Source organism: Anoplopoma fimbria, chromosome 14 (assembly GCF_027596085.1).
Source record: "Anoplopoma fimbria isolate UVic2021 breed Golden Eagle Sablefish chromosome 14, Afim_UVic_2022, whole genome shotgun sequence".
Lineage (NCBI taxonomy): Eukaryota > Metazoa > Chordata > Actinopteri > Perciformes > Anoplopomatidae > Anoplopoma > Anoplopoma fimbria.
Genome location: NC_072462.1, coordinates 12,533,314 through 12,551,558, shown reverse-complemented (window position 1 = coordinate 12,551,558; position 18,245 = coordinate 12,533,314). Strand labels below are relative to the sequence as shown.

General features: G+C 38.6%; 1 protein-coding gene across 1 annotated transcript in view; it reads right to left on the bottom strand.

Annotated features, from left to right (window-relative positions):
- Positions 1 to 6,035: 6,035 nt before the first annotated feature.
- Positions 6,036 to 18,245, bottom strand: part of ccbe1 (collagen and calcium binding EGF domains 1) — a 32,595-nt gene continuing 20,385 nt past the window's right edge. Inside the window, exons 3-11 of the mRNA XM_054613005.1 lie at positions 17,370 to 17,422; positions 17,027 to 17,161; positions 16,159 to 16,296; positions 14,833 to 14,942; positions 13,343 to 13,451; positions 12,361 to 12,500; positions 10,877 to 10,912; positions 7,637 to 7,672; positions 6,036 to 7,197 (exon numbers count right to left, since the gene is read on the bottom strand). Coding sequence (XP_054468980.1) covers positions 6,925 to 7,197; positions 7,637 to 7,672; positions 10,877 to 10,912; positions 12,361 to 12,500; positions 13,343 to 13,451; positions 14,833 to 14,942; positions 16,159 to 16,296; positions 17,027 to 17,161; positions 17,370 to 17,422 — 1,030 coding nt within the window. The 3' untranslated portion in view covers positions 6,036 to 6,924. The remainder of the gene's footprint in view (positions 7,198 to 7,636; positions 7,673 to 10,876; positions 10,913 to 12,360; positions 12,501 to 13,342; positions 13,452 to 14,832; positions 14,943 to 16,158; positions 16,297 to 17,026; positions 17,162 to 17,369; positions 17,423 to 18,245) is intronic.

The window sequence follows — 18,245 nt, the reverse complement described above, 5'->3', positions numbered from 1 at the left end:
GCCTGCACAAGGTCAGTGAAAGGTCAAGTGACCCAGCAGCGCTGGCTGCTGCTTCTGGAGCTTTCACTGCCGTCTGAAAGCCTCAGTGGGAGACGGGAGGTGACACAATTATGTGTCACTCGCTCTCTATTTACTTTAAGCCTGCTTCTTCCTATTGCTTCTGGAGGTGCAGCATCACTTTCTGTGAGGGCCTGTGATTACGGGTTCAGGAACGAAAACCCCAGAACAAAACAGGCCATTGTGGTGACACTAATCTAGAGACTTTGACTATTCTGGCAAATGATCGGCGAATAGTAAGGAGTGATTTTCATCAGGTTTTATGCTGCAGTAAATACACGCAAAGGATACATTTTCTTTACAGTCACGCAACACAGGGAGGGTCTTTTACTGATTGCTTTTAACAAGTTAAACATTTAAACATTTCTTCACCTTTTCAAATCCACTAAAATCACAAGTAGACAATGAATGTGGTTTCCAAACAGAATGTTTTACATAAATGGTGCCAATCCTAAAAACTATGATCTCACTAGTTCGACTTAATGGTCGACAAAACTCACAGGATGGAGGACCATGAGACAGTTGTCTTGTTTTTGGTGTGTGTCTTTGCTGAAACATATATTACATTTACATTATTTTCATAAATGTGTTGCCCTATAAAGAAGAAATAACCTAATTATGGGAAAAATATTTCCCATAGTTCCATGTCAAAGTTTAGTTGAGAAAACTGTAACTTAAAAATGCATTGCATGACAGGAATATGTAAGCACTGCTTCTTATCAGACTGGTTCTGTGTAATGTTTTAAATAGTTTAGTTATGAATGACAGTGACTGTACATTCATCTCTACGTCAAGGGAACTTTGAGTTATGCAACTCTGAAAAGTAAGATATATGAAAAAGATTACCCTTAATTATTTCTATGAGATACTCTGAATTAAGATGTAGTAAACAATGTTAGCACATATAGGGAAATACAATAAATCTAAGAGGATACATTCAATCATAAACCAGACGATTACTCTAATGTAAAATGTCAAACTTATGAAAAAGTAATAGTTTTCCAGTGGATTTAGAGAGCAGATAAAATAGAGGCCTGTGTCCTTTGTCTGAGGAAGTCCTCATTAGAGAGTTAAACCACACTCTTTGTAATGAAATGTAGGATTTAAATAACAATAGCAATGCTAATGGTTCCATTTAGGGGTTCACAATGGGAACCTGTAGGATGTTAATGGGTCACTGGGACTGTGAATAGCCTATCACATGAGTCAGCACAAATATTTGGCCAGTGAATTATAGGATGCTGTAGTAAACGTATGTTGAGGAGGTTTACTGGAGCATGGCCTATTAATGTTTCATTAATATTGAAATATATATATTTGAACTGCATTAGATCAATCCATACCCATAGTTAATGTAGTTTGATGTATAATTCATATTTTTTATTTATTTTGACCACAATGTCTCATATATTTAACCCCAACTTGCTGTAGGTATTTTAAGACATTATTTGGATGATTCATAGTGTAGAGATTCTAAACAGGCTTAATCAGATAAAACAAATAACAGTTGTGTTTTGCACGGGGCTACTTGTTCCTGGAGGATCTAAAGATGTTTGTATTACCCATGTCACATTAGGGGGAAAGAGAGAGTGGCTCGTCACCTCCTGGTGTGACACCGCGGCTTAGTTAAATGAAGCCTGTTGCCTCATGGTGTTTATTCATACCTGAAAAGCACAAAGCAATCAATTATCACATGAACGAAATGTCGACTTAGACGACAGCATGTTGAGGAAATGTCCTGTGGTTGAACCCGCTGTGCTCTTAAGTTTTCCACCATGATGCAAATCTCTACCTGGCACAACGGGAGGACCAGGCGATTATGATTATTATATTTAAATATCTCAGTGAGCAAGATTTTCTTTTAGCATTCTCGCAATGTCACATATGTGCATCAAACAGGAGAAACAAAGCCCAATTTATTATAGATAAAACCAGATTCTGATCAGGATACTTTCAAACTGATTTAATGATCACTCCCAATATAGTATACCTCTCTGCTGTGTTATTTGCTAGCTCAATTCTGCGCACATAGTCTACATACTCACCCTGAACAATGCAGAAGGACTAAACCTTTATTTCAGATTGCTTCAACACGGCCCAGTGTGGTCCAGGCCTAGAGAGGGCACTTATTGTCCACTAAGGACTTTGGCACATTCATTTGAAGAGCAGCCCTTTCTCATTATCAACAGACACACTAAACGATGGGCCCCCAAACAATACAGAACGGATCCCTTTATGTGCACAAGTGCTCAACGTTTCGGCAAACCACTGTGTGCCCTCCACCACTCCCTCTTCTTTTCAGATACCTGCACATAAGTGAAAGATGTAGAGGACACAAAAGATATTCTCAACTTTCCTTTTCTCCCATTCTGTGAAACAGGCCCATTTTAAAGCTTTTTATTTGTGCAAAGCCTCTCATTAACTCTGCTCATGCTGCCTCCCTCGGCTTGCCTGTTGCTTAAGTACTGGGTGTTTGTAAAAAAGCTACCAATTAGTCTCTCATCAGCTCCAATTAGAGGAGACAAAGCCTGAGTAAAGATAACTCAATGAGAGGGAGAGGTGGAAGGGTGAGGGGCTGTCTACGTGTGTTTCTGTGCGTGTTTTCGTGTACATTTGTGTAGTCCGGGCCGGCGCAACATAGTTTGTAATCATTGAAGAACTTGTGGCCATTCACTTTGACCCGCTGGAGCACAGGTCCATTCATTCGGCAGGCTCCTCAGCGGACCCTTTTCTCAGGGCCAAGTGTTGTTGTGCTGGGAAGACAGGCCCCCCAGGAGTCCCAGAAAGAGAGCCATTCAATCCTCTCTACCTGCTTGCAGCACATAAAGCACTTAAGGCCAGGCCGATCTCTCATTATTGTCTCCTTCACTCTCAATACTTCCTTAAACTTAGGCCCCGACAAGAGCGAGCCCTTTTCGAGGGGGAAACAGGGGATGTATGTTAAGGGGGTGCCTTTCACCTCATTAGAATTGAATTTGCTCTGTCTTGTAATTACGTCGGAGGGCAACAATGTGTTTTTCTCATCGTAATCTTCACTGAATGGGGGATTTTTGGGGCAGTTAATTTGCTGTCCACACTAATGCATTAATTAATGAATTGGGTAGCACTAATTTTCTCTATGCTGCCCCTCTCTGTTTGTTTCCTCCGTCGGTTTCCAACAGTTCTGGGCAGCCGCTACTAATAAAATTACCTCATTAAGGCCTTTATCGCAGCACAGTAACTCACTCATTCATTTGTTATCAAACATTTTCTTTGGAAAGGGGACTGAGGGTGTTCCCATTCAGTGTTCAATCTTTTTGTGGGTAGTTCTAAATAATGAGGGGGACAAGCAGGGAGATATAATTAGGAACAAGGGGGCACTTCAGCAAATATTGGAAATCTTTTAAGGCTTGCCCTTGTATGATTGTGATTAATTACTTCCAGAAGGGATTGTGGAGAAATGTATTGCCAAGTTTTTGAGACGCCTCAAGCTTGTTAAAAGGATGTGCACAGGACGTTAATATCGGCCCCTCTTTAATCAAATGAGAATCCTGACATGTACTGTTCTCTGAAAATGGGCTCATTGTGAAACAAATACACAACAATTAAACAATGACGCAGCGTTTAATGAAGGTGGCATCTGACTGTTTTGAAGCATTCCTTGGCGTGCACTGAGAGAAATTAATAAATGTGTTTTTGTTCGTGATATTGAGGTAATGATGATGATTAGAATTGTGTTACTATTGATAACTTACTTATTGTAAGTCGCTTTGGATAAAAGCGTCTGCTAAATGACTGTAATGTAATGTAATGTAATAATTGTGGTGAAGCAATTGTTAATTTTGGTCGACAATGAGGGCCAGTGATGTTTTTTGATTTCATGTTAAATTGTAATGCTTTTTTCTACCAGGAACAAAATGCAACAGGTTATCACAAATTGGTGATAGCAGGCAAAGTCTATCAAATTATTATTTTCAGTTAATGTCATAAGTGGTGGCTGCCCACATTGTTGTCAATCTTTGAGAGAAAAGATGTTCAATATTGTTGCATAACATCTAATTTCAGGCATTGAGTCCAAAAAATAAACAAGAAGACACACATTACCTACGCTGAGTGAACATCCCCACAAAGCTTTATTCATAATTGTGTTCTGATTATCTCCATGTGCGTCTCTGTGAACTACACTGCACAGTTTAATGAGTTCAGTGAACACTGAGTGCTGTGCATCGATCAAAGGGGTGTAATCACACAGACCATACTTTATAAAACTTAGAAAAGACTGCCACCTGGTGGACTCAGAGGGGCAATGCATGACTGTCTGCATTGTGTATTGTGGGCAGTGGTGGAAGAAGAATTCACAGAATTAGAAAAAGTTCATTGTTAACTGAACATTTAAGCATTGTTTGAATATTGCAGCTGCTAAGGTGGAGTTAACCTTTACTATACACAACATTTTGAATAAAAAAAAAACAATAATTAAAATATTACTCAAGAAAAGTGTGCCAACATTGTACTTAAGTATAGTATTTGAGTAAATGTACTTAGTTAAATTCCACAGCTGACAGTTGGTAATACACATATTCACTAATAGCTAAATGCAATTCATCAGGTCAAAAATGGGTGGATACAGAGTACATTTTAGGGGAATTACTGATGAGGAAAAAGCCAACAACCAGTTAATAACATTCTTAAGCATGTTTTGTCTTTGTTACACATAGGTCTACTCTAACTACCTGGCCCATTGAAACATCTGGCTGTAAATTTATATTGAAGTTCAGGTTGCGTATCGACCAGATACGACCAAAACACTTGCTAGAATGAGTGGAGCCCAGAAATTTCATAAAATGACAACATACCTTAAGTTTCCTTGTAAACCCAGACAGCCTCCACATCTATGGGAGTCGAGGAGCAGCACCGGGGACAGCAGAGGAGGCCACAGACTGTAGGCTGCTCTTGATATTTGGCTAAACATATAATCAGCATTTGAAAGAAGTATTCAGATATTTCACTTCAGAAAAGTAAAAGTTTAAAAAGCAAAGTGTACATGATTAAAATAGGCAATGAAAAGATACAAAAATACTTATCATGCAGTAGATAATGGATTTATAAAACACCTACATAAAACAATGTAAATCAATAATGATAATAATAAATTAGCTTTAGATGTTGAAATGTTTTAATTAAAAGATGAGCAAAATAAAAATGATCATATACTCACTTGACAGATGTAGTAAACCACTAAGTACTTGGAAAACAAGTTACATAAAAGCCTCAGGTTTCTTGAGCGTGTTTTGAATCGTATTTGTATGTTCTTGTAATAAATAAAAATAAAAATTACTTCAGCCTGCTTTGATCTAGCAACCAGAGATTATATCTTCAATTAATTTCCATCCAAATAATGGACAAAGTGAGACAAATCTAAGTTATGGGAATGAGAGGCCAGACTGTACAAAAAAAGGTAAAACAAAGTTTATGACCTTAGAAAAGGCTTCACTTCCTCCAACATGCAGCCTGAAGGCAAGTGCTTAACCTTCATTCTCACTTCAGAGGCCAAACAAGTTAAAGCTAATGAGTTCATAGGACTTCACAAAAGTGTGGAGACACAGCAAAGATTAATAAATACATTTTACATATTTAAAGTTAAACATGCTTTTTTTAAAGCATATTTCAAAAGGTCAATAGTAATGAACATCTCTTATTTAATTAGAAAAGCTACTACCTCTTCACAGCCCCCATTTAGCATTTACAATTTATTTAATAATGATTTCATAATTTTGTTGTAAGACACTAACTGATGCAGATGTATTGTTGACTGGTGTGTAGGTAATGGCATAACATTTGTCATCATAGGATAAGTTAAAATCGCTGGCAAATACTGTATATTAACAAACACTTAATTGTCATTATATCTGCTTATAAATACATAACAGGGTGTTAAAAACCATAAATTACATGTTATACTGCTTTTAAATGCAAATAAGGGAGACTTTAAGTTCAAACGCCATGTGAGCTTTTTAATAAAAACACCAAAGATGCACTTTTTTCCTGTACAAAGAGAAAAACCTGTATTTCATTTGCAGGATGAGCTTCTATACAATCATTTAGTTATTATTAGTTTGCTCATCCCAGTAATTATCCTGAATGACTGAAGAAAAACTTTATTAGGCGTCTTTGAGGATGTCTCCCTCTGGTGGAGAACTATCAGTATACTATGATCCACACAGCCATGCAAAGTCTTTCTTCACATGCATGTATGTTCATAACAGTCCAATGTTTACGTTTACCTCTTTATTCAGCTTCATGTCCTTGTTAGTACATTGACAGAAACGAAACAACTAGTTCCTTATATGTGTACACATGATTGGCCAACAAAGCTGATTCTGATTCTAAAATAAACCTTAGACAAAAAGAAATGCAAGTATTCTTTTCCATTGTTATTACTTTGCCGCCATAGCAACTAGAAACCACAGGTATGTGTCTTACAAACACAAAAGGACTAATGGCATTTGAGTCACAGTCCAACATTCGTGCTGTTTTAATCCCTTTTGTGAATTTATATTTTTGATGGATTCATCATTTAGGTATTGTGTGCAATTTGTGTGAAACTGAATAATATACTGTCATAAGGTAATTCAGTAAAAATCTGCTTTCATGGGAGACGTGTTTAATGTGCCACAAAGAAGCCATATGTTTCTGAAAACAATAGAATAATAAAAACATGCATTCACGCAGTCTACTCACACAGTTTAAGTATTCACACAAACTCTCGTATATTATACAAAAATAAACATCTGTGTTCAAAAGGCATACAATACATTTTGTTTAAATAATAATAGCAAACCACTTCAATATTTACACCTGACATTAAGTATTGAAACCCACCCCCCCTTAAATATTCCAGTCAAAGTCTGTTCTCTCTCGCGCTGGTTTCCTCTTCCTGTTCTTCTTGGATCCTCCGCCTGTTTGAGGTGGAGGATCCTTATGGTCCTCACCAGAGCCTGTTTCCAGATTGTCTTGGTTGTCCCGCCAGCTGTCAGGGACGGAAGGAAAGTCGCCTGGAGAGTGCATCGTTCGACCGTACACCTTGCTCTGCAGGTCAGCGATGTCGTTACGGATGTCCGCCATCAGCAGAAGCAGGAAGTCAAAAGAACCTGGAGGGCCCTGAGGGTTAAGTAAAACAAAGTGTAATTATTTATCAAATAATATGTTTATTTATTATTATTATTCTTTATGGAAATATATTTAAAGGCTACTGTACTTTTTCATGGAATGATTAAATCTCTTCTGTCTCTCTGTATTTATTTCCAAGCCACAGAGATAATCACAACAGAAATCCAGCTGATCAATGGTCACTAGCTACCAAACTGTTACTCATGATTTGTTAATATTAGCACCATCAGTGTTTATCTAAAAGGACAATGCTTACTCTGTGCTGGAAATAATTTACCTTGAGTTTGAAAGTTTCATTAACTGTGTTGTCTAATGTCCAGAGTCCCCAGTGGTCTGTTTCTTAGACATGCTTTAGTTGAACTGTATTGTTCTGGATAATGGTAACAAGTTACACTAGTGTGGCATCAAAATAGACAGCTAGAAAACTTACTGGTGGTCCGACAGGCCCGGGAGCTCCTCTATCCCCCTGGTGGAAACGAAACAAATATTTATTTTAGATGAATTACAGTTGTGAGAAAAGCATGAGAAGAATTCCTGTAGTTCTAGTTTGGGAACTTTCTTTAGAGAGCTAGAGGAAGGGAGAGAAATCTGAGATCAGGATGAGACTCACCACAAGCAAGCATATCATTTTAAGCACATGTAACGTGAAATATTACAATCAGATTACATTTTGTATTAAAGCTTCAGCAAATTCAAAATGGTTTGACACAAGATAACATCGATAACACTCATGTCTGTGTGTTAAGAATGGCAGTGGAGCAGGTAGGTGATTATGTTAGCTTAGCATGACGACTGGGAGCAGGGGGAAACAGCTAGCCTGGCTCTCTCTAAAGTTAAATACAATGGTTGTCACCTTTAAAGCTCACTAATGAACCTGTTGTATCTGCTTCATTTGATCCATGCAACAACTTGATTAAACAAACACAATACAACATGTTTGTTAGTGAAGCTGATTCCTGCTCTAGCTTCATGCTTCATAGTTAACACAGAGCCATGAGAGTAGTATTTGTATCGATCTTCTCATATACCTTTTTGGCAAGAAATTTCCCAAATTCTAGAACTATTTCATGAAACTGTGCCCTGTTCATATAACGCTAAACAAACTGTACATGAGGCTCGACAAGTATCATGGCAGCCAGTTGACCTACGGTAGCACACACGCACACACACACACACACACACACACACACACGCACACACGCACACACGACCACTGTGGTGGTTAGCCAGGCTCAGGGTCACACTGGGGTTGTGAGTGTTTTGGCAGATGGTTTGGATTTGTTACTCAGAGAGACAGATTACCATCAACCTCCAATCTATCCACACAAACATCCCAGCTGTAGTGCAAGAATACCAAGGTACTATGTCAATAAAGCGGATGCACCTAAGTTGTTCCATACGTGATCCACAAGCTAAGCAAACATTGGCTCTTGGATCTTGTTATACCCCTAACACCAACAGACCACACGCTCTTCAGCTTTTATAGCTCGTACTTCTTTTAGTCAGTGTGACATAGATGACTCCCCTAAAATGGGATGATGATTTCAATTTGGGTTTCCTTACCATCAAAACCTGATTCCTGTCTGACTACAATCACTTTTAGGCCTGATAATGTGTCCAAGTCTACTATATGTTAGCAGCCCAAATTACCTCAGCTGTCTGCTCTCAGTCTAAGTTGATTCTGACATCCTGCTGGATCACAGAGCTTCAACTCACCATGTCCCCGTGGAACAAAGAAGGGAAACCTTACCACTGTCACTGCACAACGAATCTAGCAACAAATCAAAGATTTACAGGAAGTTGACTTTTGAGTTTGAGAAGTTGAGTTTTTTTTTTTTTAAAGGTGGTTAACCTTTTATACCACTATTGTTGCCACAGTCTCAAATTATGTACACATTTGAATGAGTGTAACAAAGCACACTACAGAAGTCTGAAGCCCAAAACAACATCATCTGCAAACAGCAGAGATGCTGATCGTATATTTCTGACTGCAGCTGCTCTTTGATTTTCTTTTCTAGGAATATCACAAAATAAGAGATAAGGCACAAGCAAATCTGGTTTAAAATATGTGCAAATGCAAATCTCACCATAACCAGGGCGGAATCTGCATTGTGCCTCTTTAATCTAAGGCTTAACCATCTGCTGGAGCCTCTTTTTTAACATTTTGCCTCTGGATTCGTGGGGAGGCGAAGCAGAAAAAAACATTTCCGTTATCCTTTTGAAAGATGGTTAGTACCTTTTGTCAGCTGATCAAAGGACACTGTTCACAAAACCCATGTAATTTCCAGACAACTGCAGTAGCCCAGAGGTAGAGTCCTCACACTGCTGGTCAGGAGGATGTTACTTGATTGCCACTTTAACAGACTTGCTGTTGAACTCAGCCTCTTGTGTCGATTCTTACTGAGAAACTTGTGTACAGGTAAGAGATTATGTCACTTTTAACCAGTGTTACCAAACTCTTTCTTTCTGGGGACACACTTTTTAAAAATGACCATTGCGAGCCCAATTCCCAATAGGCCTTATCTATAACCCGTGAAGAGCAAATGCGTAAATGAACCTTCCTGACCATTTATACCGCCATTTCCACATCACCTCATATTATCTTGAGTAGGTAAACCAGCTGTTTTCAAAAAAGTATACAATTTGTTCACAACTTCGTTTTATGCATGCGTTATTGAAAACATATACATATGCTAAATACTTATTATTAATAAGACCAAATAAATGCAATTAGGCAGAGTTAACAGGCTGTGTCATTCTTTTAGTTTTCTTTAATCAGTAAAACAAACACAATGTACGCTAGCTTTTCATATTAGAGTCAATGTTATAAGTTGGCAACAATTATCAGATCAAACACAAAATTCCGGATTCCACATGTGGCTCAAAGATGTGGTGCAAATATTAATAAAATATGTCATGCTCCTGCTTTATGTGGGTCCTTACCCGGTCTTGACTGCTTTAAACAAACAGTGATCCTTTGATAGAGTCTGTAATCTCAAATCTGATTGAGCGACTTCAAATTTGTCAAAGTTTGGTCCAAGATGCTCGTGAACCGGGTACAATTATTAACACCTACATGCCCACTCAGATACCAAATAACAACATTCTGCTTGTGTTCACATTGAGAGGCTTTTACATCAAATCCTGCTCCTTCCCAACAATAGCAACAAAATAGTGCCTATTACCATTTGGCACACCAGTCCTCCTCTCTCTCAACTTGTAGCAACTTGTAGTGATCTTATCATCTGCATGGAAAAACTCTGCCTTGTGAAGCATTGAGCTAATGATGTGTGAGAACCCTGACACCTACTTGCCTTCTGGTTTCCCCCCTCTGTGTACATTTGTACGTTGAGAGACATTTTGGCTGTTGAGAAATACCTTTTGACAGATAAATGGTGATGGCAGAGGAGCCAAATGTATCAAGTTGGTATTTGGGAAACTTCTGCATCTCTTTCTCATCGTTCCTTTGAGAGAGGCCACGTTCAGTGAGCCAAGAGTCACATTCTGCTGCCAACATGAATGAATCCTCTGCTTGAGGGGCAACATGTTTGAGCCCTGTTCTACCATGTACAACTAAAAAAAGATTATCATCTAGAGAAGTTAGCTTTTACAGCAAAGTTACGTTACACAGATAGGTCAAGATTAGGTGACAAATATAATCTGACCTCACCTTTAGTCCGTCTTTTCCTGGTGCTCCTGGAGGCCCCTGTTGAATGTAGAAAAAAAGCGTTTCATATCTGTTTTCATATCAGTTTCCTTTCACTCTCCAAAGACATAGAATTGGATTCTGTGAGGGGGATTCGCATGCATGTGGCTATCTGATCGTGTTTCCCACCCTTGCACTCAGAAATGTGTTAATGCTCAATTCAATATCATCCAGAGAAAACTCATTTATTCTAAATCTTTTTAAATTCAAAACTGACATCTTCATCATGCTCCACCAACATTGATTAACTGAGATTAACTTTGTCCCTGCCTCCAGGCCATTTTTGAGTGACTTCAGCTCGACAGCAGAGCGTGCTTTGATCTCTTTCCTGGGATAATCGTCATTATAGAAGTGTGAAGACATTGTATAGGGAGTAGAGCCAATATTCAGATCAGAACCAAGCCTGTGAGGCCCCTTCATCATCTCCGAAATGCTAACATACAGACAAAACATATGTGACCCTGTTGGCCAAACCCAATAACTGTGCTCAGAGTCTAATCTAGGATTTTGTGCGGAGAGAAGAACAACTCTCTTTAATTCAGACCTCACCAGCATGTGCACTGATTAAATGTTCTAACAGGTCATGAATGTAAAGAGTTATGAATTAAAACACAGATTGAAATGTCAGACGCACACACAACGCACTAGATCTTTTTCTACTATAAAAACAATGATCCAGACTTTTGGGTTTTGGCATCATCCAGTTTTTGATATAACTAATTGGAGGTGTTGATGGTCTGATTATCAATAATGAGATTGCATAAATATCCAAGCTTTAAAAACTAGAAATATGTCACTATGGCCACTTCCTGCACATTCTTGAATTAGATCCCACACTTTAACACCGAGGGTTCACACTTGCAGGCGAGACCGAGCGCTGCACAAAGACACAGCAAGCCAAAGAAAACAACTAAAGCTGTAAATGGATTCAGACTTCTCTGTTATTACTGCCATTAAGTGTTTCATCCTTTTTCACCTTGTGGAAGTTTTTGTTTCCTTAAGAGCGGGATTAATGGGATGTTTTTTTGTGAAAAAGTGTCAGTTGAAAAGCGATAGATACTTGGTTGCACTCTACTAATGCTCCCCTTTTTAAAAGACAATTCAATCCCAGCTCTCCGGGGCTAGACTCACGTTCAAAAATGTAGTGTACAAAACTACCTGGATAAATTTGGTGAAAAAATGTAACTCTGAATCAATCAATTAAATTAAAAAGAGCTTTTCAAAGTTTAACGGCATAGTCATTGTGAAGTGAGGAACTGAACCAACAGACTAAAAGACAATATAAGAGACTGGTATCCATGAATTACTGAGGATTAAGACATTTTATATTGTACATAACATGCTGAGTAAATACATCTATTGTTTATGGGATTAGCCACTGTGTGGCAGAGTTGGTTAAAACACAATTATTTATAATAATTGAGAAAAAAAGGTAGACAGTAACTGACCACAGGTCCTCTGGGGCCCCGTTTGATGTGAGACAGGTCTGGTGTGGGTCCAATGGGTCCCATCAAGCCCCTGGGACCAGGAGACCCAGGGGGGCCCAACTGCCCTGTAAGTCCTGGAGGGCCCTCTGGTCCTGGATCTCCTAAAACAATCCAGACTGATATTAGTCATCTAAAGACAACTGATCACAAAAATGGTAAGACATAGAGTAGATGATGATTTTTGCAAAATGGATAAAATGCTTTTAAGCCAGGCCAGTGCTCTATAAATGTTGGTCAGTTGGTCAGTCCTGCCATGACATTTTAATCCCCCCTAACTATTCCTCTAGTGCCACCAGCATCCAAGTTAGTTTTCATTTATTTGGTAAAACATCTACTAAATATCTACAATAAACATTGACTGGATACAGTCTGCAGGCACAAACTTTGGAACAGACATTCACGGTTCCCAGATTATGAATCGTAATGACTTTGGTGATTTTAGGATTTTTCCTCTAGGACCACAATGAGGTTGACATTTCTGGTTCTGAGTCAAATCCCCAATTAATCAATAGATTACTGTGATACAATTAATCAACAGATTATTGTGATACATTTTAGAAATTGGTTCTTTGAGGGTCGTCACCAGGTCAATCATTAAACTTGTCCGGTACTTTAGTTTATAACCAAATCCATGCAATACATGACAATATAATGACATTCCCATCAGTCTCAGTTGTAGTCCGTATTTTATTTGCAAATATTAGAATGCTCACATGCAACTAAGATGGCAAACATAAAAAAAGATCGTCACTGTCAGCATGTTAGCATGCTTTCCTTAGAATTTATCTTACGGCCCAGCTGTGCCCAAGTACAGCCTCCCAGAGCCGCTGTCAAGGCTGTAGACTCGTAGTCTTGCTGCAGACTAAACTATCCTTGGTGGAGTCAGGCCAGTTTCCTTCTGCAGAATCTTGTAGTTTTATTATCTCTAGCTTTATGTTTTTACCTGGAGGACCGGGGAGACCTGGAGGCCCTGGTAAAAATATGGGCGACGTCAGGGTTTTCTCACTGGTCATCTGCTCAGGGACGTCAGCACTGTTTGACAGCATGGCCATCTTGAATAAGGATGCAGAAAAGAATGGCTTTATGAGCAGATCAATGACAAGTCATCTACAAATAACTGAATGAGTACTACATCATTAACAAGAACATAGCCAACTAAAATACATATTTTTTCATAGTATGAAAGCTTTTTTCCCCCTCAGTTTGTAAGTGATTCAACATCCAAATCTGTAACAATCATTTGATTGTCACTTCTACATATATTGATTCATAAAGTCCTGCAGTGTCAAACAGGACAGGAAAATTACACCCTCGAAGGGCCAACTTCAAGTAAAATTACATTAAAACAACACACCCAGCCAAAGATGAAAGCTGATCTTCCATCTGCTACAAGCTGTAACCCAGACAGACGGCGGGCCAGGCAACCCCTCTGCATTATTCAGCAAAACCAGGAGAGTTCCTGCTCTGCATGCTGAGCGGCATCCTCAGGAAAAGTTATCTTTGATCTCCGTATAACATCATATGGATCTGGCAGTCCCAGGGGGACACATGCGAAAGACCTCGCTATGGGGTAAGGGCCAACAGGTCAGAATTTACGTGCACAGACATACAAGCATATGTCCACACACACACACCCACACACACACATACACTGAGCAAGTCATGGTTCACCTGCTGATCAGAGATTATTATTATATATACATTATGCTGTGACCTTGGGTGTGATCCTATGTTCATTCTCCAACCGTCCCATGATACGAGTAAATAATAATATATGTTCTCGTATGCTGAAATAATATACAGCATTTCTGTTAAGATGTCCAAATTTGTTAACATTAAGAAAAAAAAGAGGCATATACTGTATAGCTGCATGAGCACACAGACCCCACAGCTGGAAGCCATATACAGCGCGTTACAGCCGAAGGTGTTGAATGCCACTGTTGACAGACTCGTGCTCAGATAGGTTCAGACGCCTGTGATTACAAACAGGGAAATGTAACCTCACTGTTGAGTTTCACACAAATTGACCACCAATTCCCACTTATGGAATAAATCAGCTACAGTGAAGGAAGTTTGTTAAGACATTTTTCTATTAGAAAATAAAGTGCTATAAAGTGCTGTAAAAATCTGCCTGATGTTGTTTCTGAAATAATGTCAGACATGGAAGCTTTAGAAAAAAAGCAAGATCTTCAGGTGGTGATAAAGAAACGGAGCACTTCTGCAGATATTTACATTCAGCTAAATAAAGAATGTGTGTTTAATGCTCACTGGGGCCTTTTTGCAGCCAACCAGAGAATAAAAAAAATAAAAAAAAGGCACAGGATGCAGAAGTATGATTTTAGATAAAAGTGGTGAAGCATTACGGGTAAATTGCATGGATTCAATTTCATACTTGTAAGATGCATTTTTTTCATTTTCTTGTCTGAATCTTACCTTCTGTTTAAGCTGCAAGACAGACATCCTGATCTGTTGGAAATCGTCACATGTGGCTGAGCAAGTTCCAATATTCATCACGTTGTCAGACTTCTCAAAGAGATGCAGCGCTGGGATATGGGGAAAAAAAAGTCACAAAAGTTACCAGAAAAAGTGTTTCAGAAAATCAGCAGAAAAAGGAATAAAAACACATCACCTTGTTTACTAATTATGTGGTAGAATTTAGTATGATTAAGCAAGTATGTCTTAAAAATGTTTACTTAAAATAGTGTTAAGGCATCCAATTAGAAGAAAATGAATAATTTCCAAGAACCAAAAATAGAGTAACAGTAAGGTTGATGAGTCACACAGTGACATGTCTGGTGACAGTTTGATGGGTTGTTGCAAACTGTGTGAGCTAACTATGGAATGACTGTCTCATACAGTGAAGGATGACTCTGTAACACTGTCATTTTTAAACCCGAGTGTTGCGGTTCACTTAAAATCCTTGATTTAGACAGGAACGTGGTCTAGTTAATCTGTCAGAGCCTCCTGGCAGACTTGTGCTAAATTAATGTCGGACTATTGGCTCTGCTGGGGGTAAAACAATGCAATATAATAACATATTTGCATGTTTGAACATTTTGACAAAAAGATGGTGTACTAAGAACATGTCTTTCTCCAATCAACAACTCTTTATTCAGAAACCACATAAAAACGTTACCAACAAACTTCTATTAATCCTGAAAAAAGAAATAAAAGCATGAAACGCACAGAGCTCGGTCTACTGGTTGTGTCTCTGGCCTGTAGGAAAATGGCCCCTTCTCTACGATGCATATATTTTATGGAAGAGTGAAAGTGTCTCGACACTATTTTCCCCACTATGTTACCAAGCAGCAGGGCATAAAGCAGGAGCATGACTATATGAACCATTGTTTCTCACTCTCCAGCTTCTCCTGAAATGTTATAGTTGGTAATGGAAGATAAACTCATGGGAGGAAGTAGCAAATCTGCAGCTCCTGAACGCTTCATTTGCAACTCAATCTGGGGCAAATAAATACTTTATTATCGCCCGCACCGTTTGTGATGTTTTTCTTACATGCATCCTGCAAATCTGAAAAGACCAGGAGTCACGGGGGCAGCTCTATGTTTAGGAGACAGAAATGTTCTGACATGCACATGGAGCTGGGATGTGTAATGATTACCAGGTGTCTGTGTTTGCAGTACCCCGAAGAACCCCCAATCTTCTTTTCTCCCACAGAATAACAATGTGTGGTCAGCTCCACATCACAGTCACATGTGACCTTGAATAAAGAGAAAATGTCTGAGTAAAAATAATTTTCTCACCTCTCTCCCCCTTGGTGCATGTTTTTCCATCTTCTTCCAGGAAATAGCCTTTCTCACACTCACACCTGTAGCCCCCAACAGAGTTGACGCAGATCTGAGAGCATGTAGTCATGTTTTTGTCTGTACATTCGTTGATGTCTATATGTGTTAGTGACCGACAGAGAAAATGAAGAAGAGAGACAAAGAACAAATTAAAGAAAGGCCGTGTCAATCAACAAACACGTATCTAATAACAAGGTAAAAAAACAGAAAAGCCGTTACCACCATCTTGGCACAAATCAATAATTTGAAAACTGTATAAACATCAACTGCAGTATTCAGCAAAAGGATTTGATACAGTCATATTATATTTTACATACGACTGTAATTTACAATGTGTAATATGATACATAAAAATTAATCCATTCCTAACAAACAATGAATCTATGTAACCTTTATGTGCACAATTTGGTCCAATGAGAGTTGCTAGGGGAAACGATTATGGAAGATAATAATAATCTTTCACAAATTGCAGTGTGTTCCCATTGTCGATGGAACACTTAATTCATTTGAAAACCAGCAAAACAAAAACATGTTATGCAATGTTTTATTCTGCAGTAGTTTATTTCAGTGGAGCAAAACTTCTAAAGGTTTTTGCCAAGCTTAGTTGAAATTGCCAATGACCAGAACAAAACAATCCAGAGAGTGTGTGAAATAGTTTGACTTCTTGTACTTAAAGATTGCTATTAGATAGTTAGAAGAGTCCTAGTTTGTACTAACTGACATGCCAAGCTACACACTTTCATTTCCGATACAAATATGAGAATGTAAGGCACATCCTTGTTTTTAAAGAGGAATTATATTTAGGAGGTTCTGAACAAGGTCTCACCCAGACAGTATGGCTTCTCTCGGCTTCTGTGACGCTCGCGGTCGTAGCGGTATCCAGGGTAACAGGTACACACCACTCGACCAAAATGGTCCGTACATTGTTGCTCACAGGTGGCGCCAGCACACACATCATAGTCTACAGAAATAAACAAGGCATTTCATCACACTCACTTGTGTGAACACAAAAAAAGGGGGATCTCTCAGTTTTTGTCACTCAGTGAGGCTAAAAACACAAGAAAGTCAAGTGAACATCAAACATTTACAAGACTAAATACCTTATGGAACATGATAGGAGAAAATTCCCAAAATAATCACAAAAACACAAGACAAAAAGTTTCCCTTACCTTCAGGAATGCACTGGCCCAACACAAACTTGAAGCCCTTGCAACATTTCTTTCTGTAAAACATCAAATGGACATACATATAAGCAGGCAAATCCAAAACACTTCTAACAATCACAGAACAGGCCCCACATTTCCATACGACTTGCATAATGTTTGACAAGTAACATTTATAAAGATCTGCAGAATTTGTTGTGGTCCATTGATTGGCTGTTTACATTTTTGTTTGTTTATGTGGAAAACATTGACCGAATACTGATCTCCACTCTTCATCTATTGTGTTTCTGTCACCTCCATTTCTTTCTGCTCACTTGTACTTCTTTTCTTTCCAATTCTCTTCAGAGTTTCCATTCAAATGTATTCATCTGCACTCAGATATTTATTCATGTAATTTCATAAAGGCCAAGATGAATGAATAGATGAATAACGCTATCAAAACAATTGATGTGTGTGTTTGTGTGCTGGTGAGACAGAAAACAATTTTAAAAGGAAGCAACAAACTAATGAGCTTTCCTTTAACATCTTGTATGCTGCATTCTTTCCTCATCTGTGTTAAGTTTTATTAATACCATCTCCATGATAACATATTGTTTCGATATTCTATCAGCATGAGTAACATCATCATGAGGTAATATCCATCCCTGTCTCGCACTCAGCGCTAAGGAAAAGTGCTACCAGGTGTTACTTTCAAAACAAGAGGTGGTAAAAAATCCAATTACACCATGAAGTCATGGCAATATAGTGCAGTCAAATTCACTTTGATATTGGTATTGAAAAACGATTACACTGTAATGCTTCACAGCTTTCATTCAGGAGCTGTTGTGATGATTGGGAATTCCTGTGGGCCTGTCTAGTAATTTCATATAATGAAAGTTCTCC